The sequence below is a fragment of the Rissa tridactyla genome, chromosome 4, assembly GCF_028500815.1.
Source record: "Rissa tridactyla isolate bRisTri1 chromosome 4, bRisTri1.patW.cur.20221130, whole genome shotgun sequence".
NCBI lineage: Eukaryota > Metazoa > Chordata > Aves > Charadriiformes > Laridae > Rissa > Rissa tridactyla.
Genome location: NC_071469.1, coordinates 72537866 through 72554446, shown reverse-complemented (window position 1 = coordinate 72554446; position 16581 = coordinate 72537866). Strand labels below are relative to the sequence as shown.

The 16581-nt window shown below is 48.7% G+C and overlaps 1 protein-coding gene across 10 annotated transcripts in view; it reads right to left on the bottom strand.

The window, feature by feature from the left end:
- Nucleotides 1-7022: 7022 nt before the first annotated feature.
- Nucleotides 7023-16581, bottom strand: part of CTCF (CCCTC-binding factor) — a 39588-nt gene continuing 30029 nt past the window's right edge. For all 10 annotated transcript variants that reach the window (XM_054201178.1, XM_054201169.1, XM_054201168.1 and 7 more), the window contains 7 exons: nucleotides 16059-16179; nucleotides 15222-15371; nucleotides 13695-13855; nucleotides 13037-13219; nucleotides 12467-12602; nucleotides 9532-9699; nucleotides 7023-8603 (listed from right to left, as the gene is read on the bottom strand). In XM_054201178.1, the coding sequence (XP_054057153.1) occupies nucleotides 8422-8603; nucleotides 9532-9699; nucleotides 12467-12602; nucleotides 13037-13219; nucleotides 13695-13855; nucleotides 15222-15371; nucleotides 16059-16179 (1101 nt within the window). In that variant the 3' untranslated portion in view covers nucleotides 7023-8421. The remainder of the gene's footprint in view (nucleotides 8604-9531; nucleotides 9700-12466; nucleotides 12603-13036; nucleotides 13220-13694; nucleotides 13856-15221; nucleotides 15372-16058; nucleotides 16180-16581) is intronic.

The following is a 16581-nucleotide window of genomic DNA, read 5'->3' as shown; positions in this document are numbered from 1 at the left end:
TCTCCCCACGGCTCCAGCCTTCAAGGGTTGAGGGTCCACGATCTCTTCCTGCCCTGCAGCCCCTCGAGGTGGTTTATGGGGACATAGATCTGCCTGAAGATGGCCGGTGAGCGTGAAAAGAGCAGCTCCACCCTTCCTGGCATGGGGAGGTCAGCCCAGAACCCATCACCTTGCACCGGGCATCTGCAAGGGGAGTTAATGGGGATGAGCACTGGTGCCCAGTGCAGGGTGCTTCTCCAGAGGATGAGCATCCAGTGCCCACTGCAGGGTGCTTCTCCAGAAGATGGGGGCTTCTCCAGAAGATGGGCACCTGGCACCCACTGCAGGGTGCTGCAGGCAGGGCTTCACCAGAGCAGAAACGTCCCAGGTGTCACGCCAAAATGACAAAACCGCTGCCCCAACGCAAGGACGAGAGGCAGAGGCAAGGTGGCCTCCTTGGAGCAACAGGGGTGAGCACGTCAACCACTCTGCTCCCCAAGGAAGGCTCTGGACCAAGCAAAAAGCCAGAAGTGCTCCAGGATGGAGTGGAAAGCTGTCCTGCGCCCTGTGCTGTGCTGCAGGACTTCACTGGACCCAACGTTTCTCAGTGTTGGCTCAGCTGGCCCTACCAGAGACTCAGGAGAAGGTGCTGAGGAAGCCAGCAGAGCTGGTCTCAGACACCAGCTTGAGTCCCCATGACCAGCATCAGCTGGAATGGAGGATGCCAGCTGCCTCGTCCCCCTAAAACGCCCTTTTTGACAAATCCCCAACTTCAAGCCTGCCTGAGCTGCAATCTGCCAACCGAGGGCTCCCAGAGGAGTTTTTCCAGAGGTGGAGTAACTCAGGAGAAGGTGGTCCCTGAAAGGGCTGGGTGATGCTGTTCTCCTGCCGCATGAAGCTGGGGCTGCAGCACTTCTGAAACAGCCTGCGGCGTGACAGCAAAGGCAGGAAGCCATCTCCCTGCAGGGACGGCGTCTCCATAGAGCCCAACCACAACACACAGCAGCTCTTCTCAAGGAGGTGGCTGGGGAGAACACGGCTCAGGGCAAGGACCAACCTCTGCCGAGGTACCACCTCAAGCCTCCTGAGCTACGTCAGTGGGCAGACAAGTACCAGGAAGAGGAAGGACCACAGGGTGTTCACCACCCAACAGAGACAGCATCCGCCGTTGACAGCCCAGGCTGGATCTATGGCTTTTCCAGGATGACGGGAGACCAGGCTACTGATGTCCAAGCTTCTCAGAAAAGGTACCAGGTTGCAGCTTTTTCATGCAAGGACGTTCAGGACACAGAGAGAGCAGCAGTCCCATTGCACCCATCAGAAGATGGCTTCTATCAAAGCTTAGAAGCACAAAGGAGCTCCAGGTAAGCCGCATCCCAAGCTCATTCCCCAAAATACTGGGTTCCGCATGCTGGAACATGCTGAGCATCGGTGCAGCAGAACATCTACCCTGGGAGTGGGGCAGAGGAAGACATCCATGTGCACAAACATTCCCCACCTGTTGTGCACACCCAGGCATGTCAGGATGTCCAGAGCAACCCACCTCCTCTGTCTTCCCCTGTAGAGGACACAGGCTGGGCATTTTCAGCTCAATCCTAGAGTACCAGGACCTTCCCAGAAAGAGGTCCTGGTGCTCCTCTCCATCCCTAGATCACCCTTCGGGAGCTGAAGCACTTACCACGCTCTGGGGGTAACAGTAGGAGCCCTTCACCCCTGGGCTGCAGAACACCACTTCATCCTTTCTTCTCCCCACAGCTCCCCTCCCAGCCCAGCTGCTCCAGCACTGTGCTGACATGGCCACCCAGGTGCCCTCCAAGTGACCATGTCCTGTGTGGCCTCACAGTGACAACTGCTCCCGTGGCACTCGACCACTACAGACTCCGTGAGCTGGTGGTCACCTCTAAGTCCAACCCTTTGCTCCAGACTGGGCCAGTTTGGCTGCTCAGGGCCGTGCCCAGCTGGGATCGGAACATCTCCACAGATGGAGACCCCACAGCCTTTCTGGACATCTTTTCCAATGTTTGACCACACTTAACAGTGACAAAGGTTTTCCTTAATTCGAGCTGGAGTTGTCCTCTGCTTCCAGTTGGCCTCCATTGCCTCTTGCCCTCTCACTGCGACATCTCCTCAACGGTTTGGCTCAATCTTCTCTGCAGTCTCCCACCAGCTACGTGCAAGCAGCAGTAAGGTCCTCCCTGGCTTTCTCTCCTCCAGGCTGGTCCCACCAGTCTCCTCACCTCTCGTGCTGCAGTGGGAACTGTCCCAGGGCTCTAGTTTCTTGCACTGGGGAGCCAAGATGGGACCAGTTGGCCCTACAAGTGATCCCCAAGGACCACGAACAACCAGCGTCAGTCAGACGCTGTTCTGCTGACCACACTGAACATGGTGGCCCACCCAATAATCCTTTACTCCAGCCCCCGTGTCTTCAGTTCTGCTGTAAGGAGGCTACAGGAGACTGTGAAAAAGGTCTTGCTGAAGTCCAGATAAACATTAACTGCTCTGCCCTTGTCCCCGCAGCCAGCCACCTCCTTGGAGAATGCAATGGAGTAGTTCCCCAGATCTTCCTTCTCACTCTTCTTGAAGACAGGTGGGACATTTGCCTTTTCCCAGGTATCATGAACCTCCACAGACCACCAGGACTTCTCAAAGATGAGAGAGTGCCATGACATTGGCTGGTTTCCTCAGCACCCTCAGAGGTTTCCCTCAGACTGCCACTAGGCTCAGGCCCTGGGAGCTCTGAAGACAGACCTCACCAGCCAAAAACCGAGGCAAGAGCAGCGTTTCCATGTCCTTTGCCAGTAAGTCCTCTGCACTATTAAAAGCGTTTTTCCAAAGCCTTCCTGCTGCTGCTGAAGCCATTCTTAACGCAGAAGCTGTTCTTTTCGTCCTTCGCATGCTCCTCCAAGTCCAATCCGGCTGAGCTTTGGCTCTCCCAACTCCATCCCTGCACACTCAAGCAGGGCGGCCTCGTGGGCAGCCTCCTCCCTTCTGCTTCCTCCGGGCTTCCTTTTCCCCTTCCCGCTTGTCCACCTCAGCTGCCTACCACACCTGCCTGACCTCCCGCTGCAGACCTCCTTGGATTTTGCATAGCTCTGCCCCACGTTTCTTTCTGCTCCCGAACACGGGCTCAGAGCAGCGATTCCACCCCAGCTCTTGCCCTGCTCCCACCAACCCAGTTTAGGACAGCCTAGGACAGTTTAGCTCCCAAGCCTGGTCAGGTCAGCACCAGTCTGGATTCTGCCCACCTTCCACGAGTCAGGCAGCTTGGGAAACACTAACTGATCCGCAAAGGTGACCCTGTGTCCTCCTCCTCCTCCTCTCAGAGGGTTTACCAAGAGTTGCCTCCCTGTCCCAGCCTCCCTGCGTGGCCCCTGATCTACACTTGGCCCTCTTCTCACCTGGAGGATCATCTGCTACAATAACGTGAAGACAAAAGAGTACAAAAGGTCATTAGTTCTTCCTCTGATGAGGCAGAAGAAAGCACACCATAGTTTGCACCAACAAAACTTCAGTCTGATGCCCTTGGCTGAAGAAGTGGTCTTGGCTCCCTGCTTAGTGATGTGAGAGGTGTTAGTCATAGACTCACAGAAGGGTTTGGGTTGGAAGGGACCTTAAATATCATCCACCCCCTGCCCTGGGCAGGGACACCTCCCACCAGCCCAGGTTGCTCCAAGCCCCGTCCAGCCTGGCCTTGAACACCTCCAGGGATGGGGCAGCCACAGCTTCTCTGGGCAACCTGGGTCAAGGGCTCACCACCCTCACAGCAAACAATTTCTCCCTGCGATCTCACCTAAATCTCTCCTCTTGCAGTTTAAACCCCTTCCCCCTCGTCCTATTGCTACATGCCCTTGTGAAAAGTCCCTCCCCAGCTTTCTTGTAGGCCCCCTTCAGATACTGGAAGAGGCTCTAAGGTCTCCCCAGAGCCTTCTCTTCTCCAGGCTGAGCACCCCCCGCTCTCTCAGTCCCTCTAACCTGGGGAGCTCTCAACCTCTGGAAGCCAAAAAAGCAGCAGTCACGTAGAGCCAGTCACAGCCCCTCTCCATCCACGATGGCGTTCTCCAGTATGCCCCCAGGAGAGCAGCCCAAGCAATTGGCTGAGGCAGTGATGCTCCTTGGATCCACACCAGCCTTATCTTTTCACTCACGGTCCAGGACGTGGGACACAGTTTCTCCAACACTGATAACAGCACTGGGGTTGAGCAAAGATGTTCTGTCCACATTCGGGCTTGAGATGCTGCCCTGGATACATGTCCTCAGGAGCAGGCTGGGACGTTGCTCCACATCTCTCCGGAGTGGCTCCACCAAGGGCGAACCAGAAGCCTGCAAGAGAGTCGGACGAGCAGAGAGACCTGCCCAAGGCAGGAGCCCCAGCTCCGATCAAATAAAAACCAGGCTGCCTAACAGGGTTATTGACTGAGCAAGCACAAAGAAACCAGGTCAACTGAGCAGACCGCAGAGTAACACAGTGCGCTGAGAAGAACAGGAGGATGGCCACAGGGTGCCTGCTCCCCTCCCAGCTAAAACCTCGCTTGGGTCTCTGGAGGAAGACCAAGAAGCAGCCCACAATAAACGACCGCTCTACACACAAGAACACCAGATGCATCTGTTGCATTAACTGAACAACGCCGCTTAGAAATGGTTTCCTCAGATAAGCACAACAGAGGCCACCAGCAGCCCCTTGGAGATCAGCCTCATCTCCCCAGGCCTGCTGTGACCACCAAGGAACGCACCACACCACCGCCAGATCAAACACTACTTGGGAGCAACCATACTTTTGTCCAAAGACACCTCTTGGGCTCTCTCCCTTTCAGCCCACCGTCAAGCTGCTCACACACAGCCCTTTCCCCCAGCTCCCCCGACCTCCAGAAGAGTTCAAGACATGCCTTGGGGTCACTCCAACCTGGGTAGAAGGGCACAAGCTGCCGCACGTGGAGGTCTTGCAGCAGACCTCTGCTAGAGAACACATGACGCGTGTTGGGGCACCACCACAGGTCACCGGTTAAAACAAAGCCACCGCACCGACTTTCATGCCCCACTCGACAGCGGTGGGTTGAGCCAGAGGGTTAAAGAGATGATGGTGGTAACTCCTTACAGACCCCAAGGACGCCCTCAAGTTCTCCAGCTCACCACAAAGCCTCCCCAAGCTCTAGGCCAATGCAAAATTGGATCTCCTTCAGAGCACTGCCTCCACCTGGAGCAGCTTTGGGCTTGTGAGTATGCAAGCTCCCGCTCCAACCGAAGGGATACCCGCTTCTGCAGCCAGAGCTTCCTCCTCCCCACCCGCTGAAACGAGCCTCCGAACTGCCACGGGTGCCAGCCACCCGCCTCCAGCCAGCCTTCCTTGGCAAGTCTACGACGGACCAGCTCCCAGGACCAGAGGTAAGTAGTCACCAAACTATCTAGGGAAAAAAATCACAAGCCGAGCAACTCCCGTGCTTTTTAAAGCTTTCCTTTTAGCTATTTATCACGCCATTTGCAGTGGCTCCTGCTCTGAAGTCAGCAGCGCGAGAGGTTGTCTCCGGCCGCTGCCTAACTGCCCACTGCTCGCTGGCTCTCTACGCTGCTTTCACCGGGAGCGAGGAGATACGCCACAGAAACTCCACCTGAGTACCAGTCCCGCTTCCCAGAATCAAATGGAATATTCCCGCTACCTAACCCATCAGCTGCCATCATTTAAACTCACGGCCCAAACAACCAAAAGCAACGACTGCCCCTGCATCGCTTCGAGCTCGAGCTGTAAATGGGGACGTTCACCAGCAACCGACTTAAGGGACAGACTGTAAATTCCTCGAGGAGGGGCAGGAGGCCCTCCAAGCCTTCAACGGAACGCCTCAAACACTCCCAAGGAAATAAATAATGCAGGCCTGGCCATCAAAGAACTGATAAGGCTCACGCTTCTGGCGCCTGAAAGTGTGGGAGAGCTTGTGAAAACGGGATAGCTCTGCCACTCATGTGACGAGCTCACTAGTTCTCAGTTCTCGAGGCCAGTGTGTCCCATGAGTGACCTTTGCTTCATTATCCGTGAAATGCGTATGAAAGTGCACGCCCTGCATATGCTAATGAAGATTACAGAGATCGCGCTAACCATGTATGACTATGGCACTCGTCTCTCCACCTGAATCATGCTACATGTCACCTGGGAGAAGGGAGAAACCTGAGACGAGGCTGTCCTCGGCAAGGGGGGGACACCCTGCTAATTCAGCAAACATAAAAGGGGAAAATAAGTGTCCCTAGGGGGAACAAAGAAAAAACAAAAGAAGATGATCGTGCCTGGGAAGATTCTTCCCAAGAAAGATTATGCCCGGGAAGATTCCCTGAAAAAGACGCTGGAACCAGGACCGGCGATTTCTTTATCTCTGTCTTCTTCTCTGTCTTTTCCTTTCTCTATCCCTCAGTTTCTCTTTTCTTTTAGAATTGTTAAGTAACCGTTAGGGTTGTGAAGTAACGACCTTCAGTACCACTTGCCCTGTTGTTCAGTAACACAACGCACACCTCACCATTTGCCACCATTGGTTATATACCTAACCAATTACCATGGACTTGTTAAGACCTATACTAACCATTTTGGGAAGCTAATAAATGTTTGCATGTGGACCTTGAGATTTATCTCACCTTAGTCCACACCATCAAGAATTTACGAATCTGAAGTCACTTACCCTCCCCCCCACTTCTTTCCTAAGAGCAGGACGCAACGCCGCCCCACCACGTTTTCATCCCCTCTCCGCTGCACGCTCCTGTCGCAGCCCCAGCCGAGCAAGAGCTCACACCCCGCCACGCAATGGAGCTGCTGGATGGAAACGGGGACCCCGCACCGGCTTCACCGCACTAACGACCCCTTGCTAAACGAGCACACTCACCTGCGGCCAGCACAGGGGCGATTTAGCAGCAACACCTTGCATTCGGAGTAGGGCAGAGGGATCACCCACCGCGAGAGAAGAGCCGGTCCCCGCTTCCAGGCCTGCGGCATCCTTCTAGGAGGATGGAGATCCCTGCCGGGTCACACCGTTAGCACACACAAAGAAAGCAGGCAGTGAGCACACATGTTAATCCATTATTATTTATTAGCTGTACAGCAGTATATTCTCCTTCCCAGCTTTCAAACCCCATTACATATTTTATAACAGTATTTTTTTTTTCCCCATGTTGGCTTCCTAAAATAATGAAAAATATCACACAGTACAGCTAAGTACAAAAATGCATCAACCTAGAGTCTGATAGCTAAACTGATAGCTCTCTTAAAAGCGATACATAGAAGAAAAATTTGTTTGAAATCAGCAAGACTGAGGCTCTATAAAAAGCTTACATATTTTAACATGTGACAGTTCATATACAGGCATCATTTGTATTTCACATTATTCCTTTTTTTTTGTCTTTATCAGAGATCCCAAATTGTGTAGTTACTGACCTATGAAAATTTCCTGGCCCAGGTTTTTGAGGGCTGCAGTGACCCACTTAAAAAAAATCACCACTTCTGCCTTAACATAGGATTCATAAACACAAAATACAACTACAAGATAGAGCAAAGAAAATGTAGTCGTGAAATTATAAACTCAAAAAAAAAAGAAGGTTAATTATACATGTCCCAAATGCCAGTTTTGTGTGCTTCAAAACCAGATTTCATGTGTGGGTTTCTCTTGTTCTGCAAGCAATAGTCTGGGTATGTCTCTTCTCTACATGATCGGTTATCGACAGCTTTTCCAACATTTACACTCTAGCAATTCTCTCGTCACTTAAGTTTGCAAGGAATTAAAAGACTGGGGTTTATTTAAAATGCATTTTTGCATACCTCTTAATTAATGGAAAAAGATTAAAATGTAAAAAAAAGTTATTTACAAGCTTGACCATTACAGAAATGCTTTGCAGAAAGCAAAGCACATTAAGGACAGAAACCAGTTGGAGCATGCCAAAACTACCGTGTGCAGCCGACTTGGAGAACCGGAGCTAGTCAGTGGGGAAAAGCAAAAAACATTTTAAAAGTCTAGAACCCTCCCAAGTCTGCATTTACAGTTAAAAACACTACTGAGAGAAGGAGGCTCAAGGACTCTGGGAACTGGAAGGGCAAGTCCGGAGTGGTTTACCACGTAACTCTAGCCAAGGCTTCCACTTTTGTATATTAAAAGTTGGTGCACGTAAACACGGCCCTCGGACCAGCTTTACAATGCAGTTCAGAGCAAAACTATATCAAGCATCTCACAGGAAACCCTCAAGGACTCCAAAACATTTCCTAATGTTCCATGACCCTGTAATGCTAACATAAAACAGCAAGTTCTAGTTAAATCACATTCTAACATCATTTTGAAGTTTTATTTCCCAGTATGTTTGGTAAAATGGTCTAAAATGATGCATTTCCCAAAGCCAAGAAAAAAGGTAAAAGGAAAAATAGATTTGAGCCGCTTAAACACAGCCCAGGCCAGTTCAGTCAGCCAGCGTGGTCTTCCTCCATCACCGGTCCATCATGCTGAGAATCATCTCAGGAGTGAGGTCTCCGTTGGGAGCTTCCACTACAGCAGGCTGAGCTTCCTCCTCTTCCTCTACTGTTTCCGCATCGGGTTCTTTCTTTACTTCAACTATAATATTTTCAATTTCACCAGTGTTCTGGTCTTCAACCTGAATGATTGCTGCAGCTACAAGGGCAGAAAAAGAGGGAGAGGGGAAATGACACGGTTTTTTTACTGGTTCCAGAGCTGGCCTGCGCGTCTCACCAGTTAACCTTTTGGTAGATAAAAGACTTTTCCACAGCAAGGGAAGGTGGGGCCCACAACTCACATTCTCACGTTCCACCTGCCTCGCTCATCCAAGTAGCATCTATTTCTTTACAGATGTGTTCAAAGCACACCTGTATGAAGGTGTGCTACCACCACAACAGTTCCATGATGCCTTTCGATATTAAGACATGATTCGAATGAAGGACTTTTGTAGAGTAATCAACAAAAAAGGCCGTATCGATGCATGGGCAATAAGGCAAAGCTTCAAGTTCAGGGGAATCCAGTGACGCTAGCGATGAATTCAGCATAAAATGTTTCCCCAGGCTGTAATTCTAGGAAGGCCATGCTTGTAGCAGGGAGCGGACAGGCAAGCCACCAGGGAAGCCGTTACCCCTTGAAGGAGCAAATCTGCCCTTCCTGCTTTGTTCCTAGAATTTATTTACTTAGACTTCGCGCAGTTACCAATGTCCATTCGTACAGAGAAAACTCTGCAGGGCCGAAACTACATCTGCATCTGAAACTACACCTGATGCTACGCTCAGAACTACAGGCCTGAAGCACGTTCATTTGTGGTAATACAAAAGTTTACATAGGTAAGAATACCACGGCAATCGCACCAAAGTTGCTTTACCAGAAACTGTACTCTAGCAGAGACGCCGTAACTGGTGCAAAAAGAAGTGCGCAGTTACATTTCACACACAAGGGGAGTTCTCAGCAAAGCAGAGACAAGCGCAGTCATCTACTTTTAGAATAAGCTCACTCGAGGGGAGCAGTTCTCCAAGAACTGCCAAATCCAAGGAAAAAGCAGCTCAAGCAGCGTCACGCAAGCTTCAAAACAGTGACTTACGCTGGGATTGTTTTGGTTGGGTGGCAGCTTTGCCTGGTGGTCTTCCTCTTCGTTTCTTACTGGGAGGTGGCGCAGGAGCCTCTTGCTCGACTTCTGGCTCGGCCTCAATTTCTACTGCTGTCTCCTCCTCATCTTCGTTATCATCCAAATCTGGTTCAGCATTTTCCTCTGTAAGAAACATTTCATCAGGTGAGTCTTCAGTTTAAACACGGATGAAACGTATCCGCCTACAGAGAACCACCACCCCATCCTCATCCAAAAGGAGTCAACTCTGACGGGAAAGAAGGCAAACAAGGCCTTTGTCAAGAAGCTGGTGGCACAGAATGTCAGTCTGTTACCCTCACATTAGAGAGAACAATTTGTCCTTCAGAAAGCAGAAGGAAACATAATTATGTTAGATTGTGTGATAAAAGCTCCTCCACACATCCACAAAGGAGCTCAGAGAGACGATGGCAGGAGGGGGACCAAATAATATAATGCCAGGCTACTCCCAGGCCCATCGGAAGAGTCATCAGCCCATCAAAGCAGGATGGCAGGAGGCAGACCAAATAATATAATGCCGGGCTACTCCCAGGCCCATCAGAAGTGCCATCAGCCCATCAAAGTCCCACCTGCAGAACCCAGAGGAGCACAGGGGCGCACAATGGAAGGTCGGAAGCCAAAACAAGAACTTGTCCATCTTGTCTGGGCCACTCCCAGGAGAGCCATCAACCCAGTGTCCAGGTGTGAGTCACCGGAAGCACTACAGTACCTCTGGGAAACATTAAGAGCTCAAGAGGGATCCAAGAGCCAGTCTCCCGGCCCTCAGGAAACGGCATTGCCATACTTCAGTCTTTCTCTGACAGAACACCAGGGTAGCAGTTCCCAGACACTGGGACTTACGTCCAAGACCTCAAAAATATCAAATTGAATGTGGCAGAACCACACAAAAGTGGGGCATTTGTACGCATTATGGTTGAACACTGCCCTGCAGGCCACTCACCGTGCTTTCCAGGGCCACCAATGTACGATTTACCAACCAGTGACCAAGAGGATCTTCCCCAAGACCTCTCTTCAGAGGCAGGACAGGTCTAATACAGGGTATTTTACAAGGCCCTGTCTACCCAAGGGGTCATGATGGCACCTCCCACTCCCACCAACCTCATGGCAAGCTGCAGGGTTTTTGCAATTTTTTTTCACACAGTCACTCAAGGAATATTCCTCAAGCGGAAATTTCTTTCATCGATTTGATTTCTCAGGTCCCACCTTTTTAGAGCTTCTTTACATTCACCCCTCCTCAACTCAACGTCTATCTAATTTGGGGCAGACAGGCCAGATGGGAGACAAAACTATCATCTCATTTGCTAGTTGATATTTTTCCCACTAGCACAAGATGGGTCTGTTTCATCACAGCTTTGCTCACCATTTTCAGGTGTTTAGCAGTTGCTGAAACTCCTGAAACTGCAGATCTAGAGATAAGAACAACACTGAATAATGCAATTCTCCAACATACAGTTGGGACCTCTTTCTTGCCACTATTCTGCTCACATTAGTCAATTCTTCACATCTATCAACTGATTCCTGAGGAACTCAGCCCACACTGAATCTGATGGGATTCTCTCGGTCACAGAATCTGAGCCACCATCATCCACCGCTCATCAGTTCATCTAACAAGTACAACCCTTGACCAGCTTCTCCAAAAACTGTTTAAATCCCAGACCATACCAACTAAATAAAGTGAAGGGTTTTTACAACAGGCTAAACTCACTGGAAGCCTGCAAAATCCTCCCAAAGCCTACAAAAAGATGTTAAAAACGAGATGCTGCAGAACCCCAGGTTTCCAATTACCTTCCATCAAGGCAGTGACATTTCACTCTTTCTGCCTCCGAGATCTTTTCACGTTTTAAATTAATAACTAGTTACACGCGCTGATTGTAACACACTTCTTCAAATATCAACGCAAGCATGAATTTGAGCACTTATTCCTACGGAGTTTTTGCAGTCAACGTTTGCACAAGCAAGTTGACCATACTTATCTCATTTCCTATCAAACCCGTTTGCCACCTAAGAATTTCAGATACATACTCTATAGGCAGAAAGATCCCTGTTCTCCCAAACTACGCTCCTTGATTAATTACATAAAGCACCTCAGATAAAAGACTAATCAGCAACACTGGTTTTGCCCAATCATCTCTGAACTTGGTTGGTCTTGAGACTCTACTTGGATTTTCCTGCTGAAGATACGAATAAGTTTTCCCTCCACCAGGACGGAGGACTATAATTGAGCTTTTCCTTCACAATTAATACCACAGTGAACGGGATCACTATTTGCTGCAACAGCTTCTGTCATATCCCTGTTCTGGAGAAGCTCACAGACAGTAACCACCCTATTACAAAGTGCACCTAACCCATCTTCTAGTGTGTTGGCCAGAAAGTCAAGTGCCCCTCAAAGGCCATCTTCTCAATGTGAAGTGGAAGACACAACCAGCTCTTTGACCCTTTAATGAGCTCAATGGGCCCTTCATGACAGTCCATGAATTGCTAGCACTTTCTCCACCGTTCTCTTGGATGCTGCCAGCCTTCCCTCACAGAAGCAGCCAAGCTATTCAGCATCGGTTTTGTTTGGACGTGCCACACGCTACCCGGTACTGGTGAGGCGGAAGCATGTGCCGTATCATAGCAGCACACCACAAACACAGTTTCTTTTGGGACACTGAAAACATTACCAGACACCTTCACACACAGAACAGGCAGGACCGAACTGCACAGCAGAATCCATCCCATCCCTCCCAGGCAGCCCCCTCTCTACATGGCCACACGCTATCATTTTTTGTTTGCCAACTAGATAAAAGCCTTCAAGTGTCACGACAAACCTGCAGAAGGGGCAAGCTAACAGCAAACACACACAGTGAGTCGCAGGCCTGGAATTCTCAGAACATCCTAAGCTGTTTCTTACCACTATCAGAGGAATCTTCTTTCTTAGACCGCATCTTTCTCTTTCGGCCGCGTTTGCCCTTCTTTGTCTCTCCTCCGTTCTCTCCTTCTCCACCATCTAGGCCAGAGCAGTTATCAGCATGTCTGGCCATTGTGTTCTACTCAGTGGAAGAGAAAAAACACAACAAGAAATACAACATCCACCGGATTCAAGATCAGATAATTCTGGCTCTGTGTTTTCAAACACATTTCTGGTAAATTAGGGCTTTTCCCCTTGGGTTTTTTTTGCTTTGTTTTGTGTTTTTTTTTTTTTTTAAAGGAAGACTGTTTAGGAGAAATAACTTCTATGAACGAAGTTGCACTTTCACATTCCTCATGACATCAGCGCTAACACATGCTATAATTCATTCTGAACTACACCAGGTCTCCCCCTCTCTTTTCCTCTCAGAGAGAAGTGATCTATTTACAAGATCAGTACAGTGCCCTGTACCTCACCCACCTTTCCTTTTGGATAAACATGCTCCCCTGCCCTTGGCTAAACCCCCACAATTCCACTACAACCCCCCCAATTCAAACCAGTGTATTCCCTTACCCTGCGAGTGAATGTTTTGCCACACTTGGAACAGACAAAGGCAGCAGGGACAAAGTTGGGATCGTGATACCGTTTGAAGTGCATATCGAGGAGCTGTTTCTGACGGAAGGTTTTATCACAATGGCTACAGGCGTAAGGCTTTTCTCCAGTATGGGTCCGTTTATGCATGACCATGTGCCGCTCCTGATGGGGACAAGCAAGACAGGAAGAGTAATTTGAGAACTCAGACACATGGATACAGAAGCGCGGATTTTCAGCTAAAAGGCCTAAGCTTTATCCTTAATATCAAGGAAAGGATGATCCCACAGGAATGTGACAACATCTTGACTGATGGCACATTCAGTCCTAGGTACTTCCATCCTATACGGACTCTCATCCCAATCATAGAATTGTCTAGGTTGGAAGGGACCTCTAAGATCATCGAGTCCAACTTTTGTCAACAGATACATCAAGGTTGTGACATAGAAGGTACTTCTCCACAGGGGAGCACTACACCATAGAGAAGCAAAGGCCACCGAACTTTCCTTCACACCCTTCAAAAGATTTAGAGAGCTAATTTGATCTTGACAGCTGGTCAAACTCAACAGCTAAGATTCCAACCTCGTATTTCTAGCTCCTGTTTTAACACTACTAAGGGGTGCCAGTCCCACCAGCTTACCTGTCTGCACGCATAATCGCACTGATCACACTTGAAGCGCTTCTCATTCTTGTGAGACTTTTGATGCTGTATAAGGGCATACCGCTCATGAAAGACGGCGTCACAGTAGCGGCACTTCTTGCCCTGTTCGATGTAGGAATGCTGCTTTCGCAAATGGACACCTAGGAGGAAAAGAATCGGAGGCTCTAGTCACCATGGCTTTCCAAGCATAAAAGACTAGCCTACAGTCCCTTAGCGCTCTTCCCTCCACATGCTCTTAAGTCAAAGAAGTGAAACAGTTAATTTAGGATTCAACTAAAAACCTAAACGGCTCGTAATTAAAAGCAACAATTTCAAGACAGAAAGGTTTTGCAGAAAAATTCCATCAAGTTTTTCCACACGATTCTAGATGGATTAGTAGCAATCTGTGCTGATTACAGTACACTTGCATTTGATCACGTATGACTGTCAAACTGAAGTGTCTTGTGGACTGTTGTGTTTAAGACTACTCCGAATTGCCTGGATACAGCCAGGTAATACACTGAGGGGAAACAGGATTAGAAGTCAGAGTGACAGGGCTAGAACGCAATGGGGATACCAGAAGATAATCCCCAACAGAGGTTTTAGTCACTTCTTTAAAACCCCCCAATTAAGAGCATACCACAGCTGCACAAGGGTAGACTAAAGCATTATTAGAAGAAGAAATTCTTCATAGCTAACACCCGTTGTTCTCTGTTGTAAATTGGCTCGTTTGCTCTTGACATCAACTGACTGCCATCCTCTCCAACTGCCTCTCCCTGTAGCACTTTACACTTGTCTGTATTGGAAGGGAGCCTGCCTTCCCCATTACTTGGGTGATATTCTGTTTATAGACAGAAAGTTCTGCCAAATCATGGCTTCTTCCTTCTCCTCAGCTGCTCTGGGCGTGATATTATTTTTCACCTTCTTGTAGAACATGCATGTAGAGCTCGCCTGCTGGAATCACGCTGGGTACTGCTCGATAGATCAGGACTCTCCCACTGCAAGGACCCTGTGCTTTTGTGACAACTCGGTTTCTCTTACCCTGTCTGTGGCACACAGCTCCACATCCTGGAAAAATTAAACTACATGGTCTAATTCAAACCTTTCAGCTTGATGAAAGTACCTCTGCATGAAACTTAACTGCCTCCAATGCACAGGAGGTCAAGCCAAGTGACCGTTTGGTTTTTCAGACCCTAATTCGTACACAGGTGTAATTTCACTCCAATTCAACAAATGCCTCGCATCTACAGGCCTGGCATTCCACTTGCCTTGTACGCTCGGAAAACACGCTATATTTCCAAATAATGAAAAGAACCTGGAAAGTCTCAACATTTGCAGCACCTACTGTAAGCTAAAAGTATTCCCAGCCACACATCTAAGCCTCTGCTTCACGTTGTACAGCTACCAGAACTATTAGGTTAAAAAAAAATAAATAAAAAGAGACAGTAGTTGGGTTATGGGAACTGTAATTATGGGAAAGCGTTTTATAGAAAGTTCATTAAATGGCCACTTTTGAGAGATACGTACCCAAGTCACTCTTTCTCGCTATAACAGTATCACAGTGAGGACAGTGAAATTTGGCCACGTTCTCCGTGTGCTTCTGCAAAATGTGCATCTTCATGGTGCCACTCTGAGTGAAGCGAGCGTGGCAGATGTAACATTCATATGGCTTCTCTCCTGTGGTAGCAGAAGGGAAAAAAAAAATAGCACGAGTACTTTTATTAAAACAAAATCTCACCAAGAAGTCCCAAACAACACAACCTCCCAGAAACTTGCAGCAGACAGCTAGTCTATAAGAAATAGTAACTCTAGAAAGAGCTCAATAATGTCTTTCTCTAGAAGTTTTAGCTCCTGGATGCATCTTTCTGCAGAGAGACTCCAGTTCTCTTTAAGCAAATGAGTTAATTATCCTTACTCTGAGAAATGCATGGAAGACCTACACACAGGCTGCCAGAAGACAAGAAGTGGCATCAGATTATTTTTTTTGGGGGGGTAGGGGTGAGTTCTGAATGCTCACGTCTACATGCAAGGGTAGTTCTTCCCCTTCAATTTTAGCAATATAATTAATTTGGCACTCCAGTAACGCTCTGTGCTAAAACCATCCCTATTTCTATTGGTGAAAAAGTTTAGGATCTTTATGAACTAACACGCATGAGATGCTTTTGCAACTACACTCAAGCATGAGACCATAAATGCCTTTAAAGTTCAACTGGAAGGGGAACACTGATAATATAGGTTTTTATATTAAACAGCAAAACAGTATTTCTTTTGCTGTTCCAGAGCGTTAGCATGCATTACGCACAGTCTCACATAAACAGCAAGACAGTAAAACGTAAACACACTAAAAAAACATGGCATTGATACCAGAGTGGGTCCTCATGTGCCTCTTCAGTTTGTAGGTATCCCTGCTGGCGTAGCTGCACAAGCTGCATTGGAACGGACGCTCTCCAGTGTGAGAACGAATGTGGCGTTTCAATTTGCTAACCTGGAAGTCAAGAGCGAGACTGAAGTCAGCACAGATGAGCAGGTCAGATTGCCAAAAGTACAAGAAACCAGTCACGAGTTGAAGGCAGCCTATTTTTATTTTGTTTTTATCTTGCCACTAGAACAAGCAAGCAGGTTTCGATGCCCTTTTTACACTGCTCGTAGCCACTCGCTCCTGCCCACTCCTGCTTCCCCTCCCAACCGCATTCCCAGCCTTGCTTGATGCTTGTTCCGAAATTCGGTGCAGCCTGGTGTAGAGCCTTGTGCTCACTTCACTGTCATTGACCATCTCAACATCCGAAGACATGATAAAATTTGGAAGTATCCTGAAGAGACACAAGAAAGCATTCTGGGAAAGCACACACCCGAGGAACATCGCAGGGGGTTAATGTCCCCTGTATAG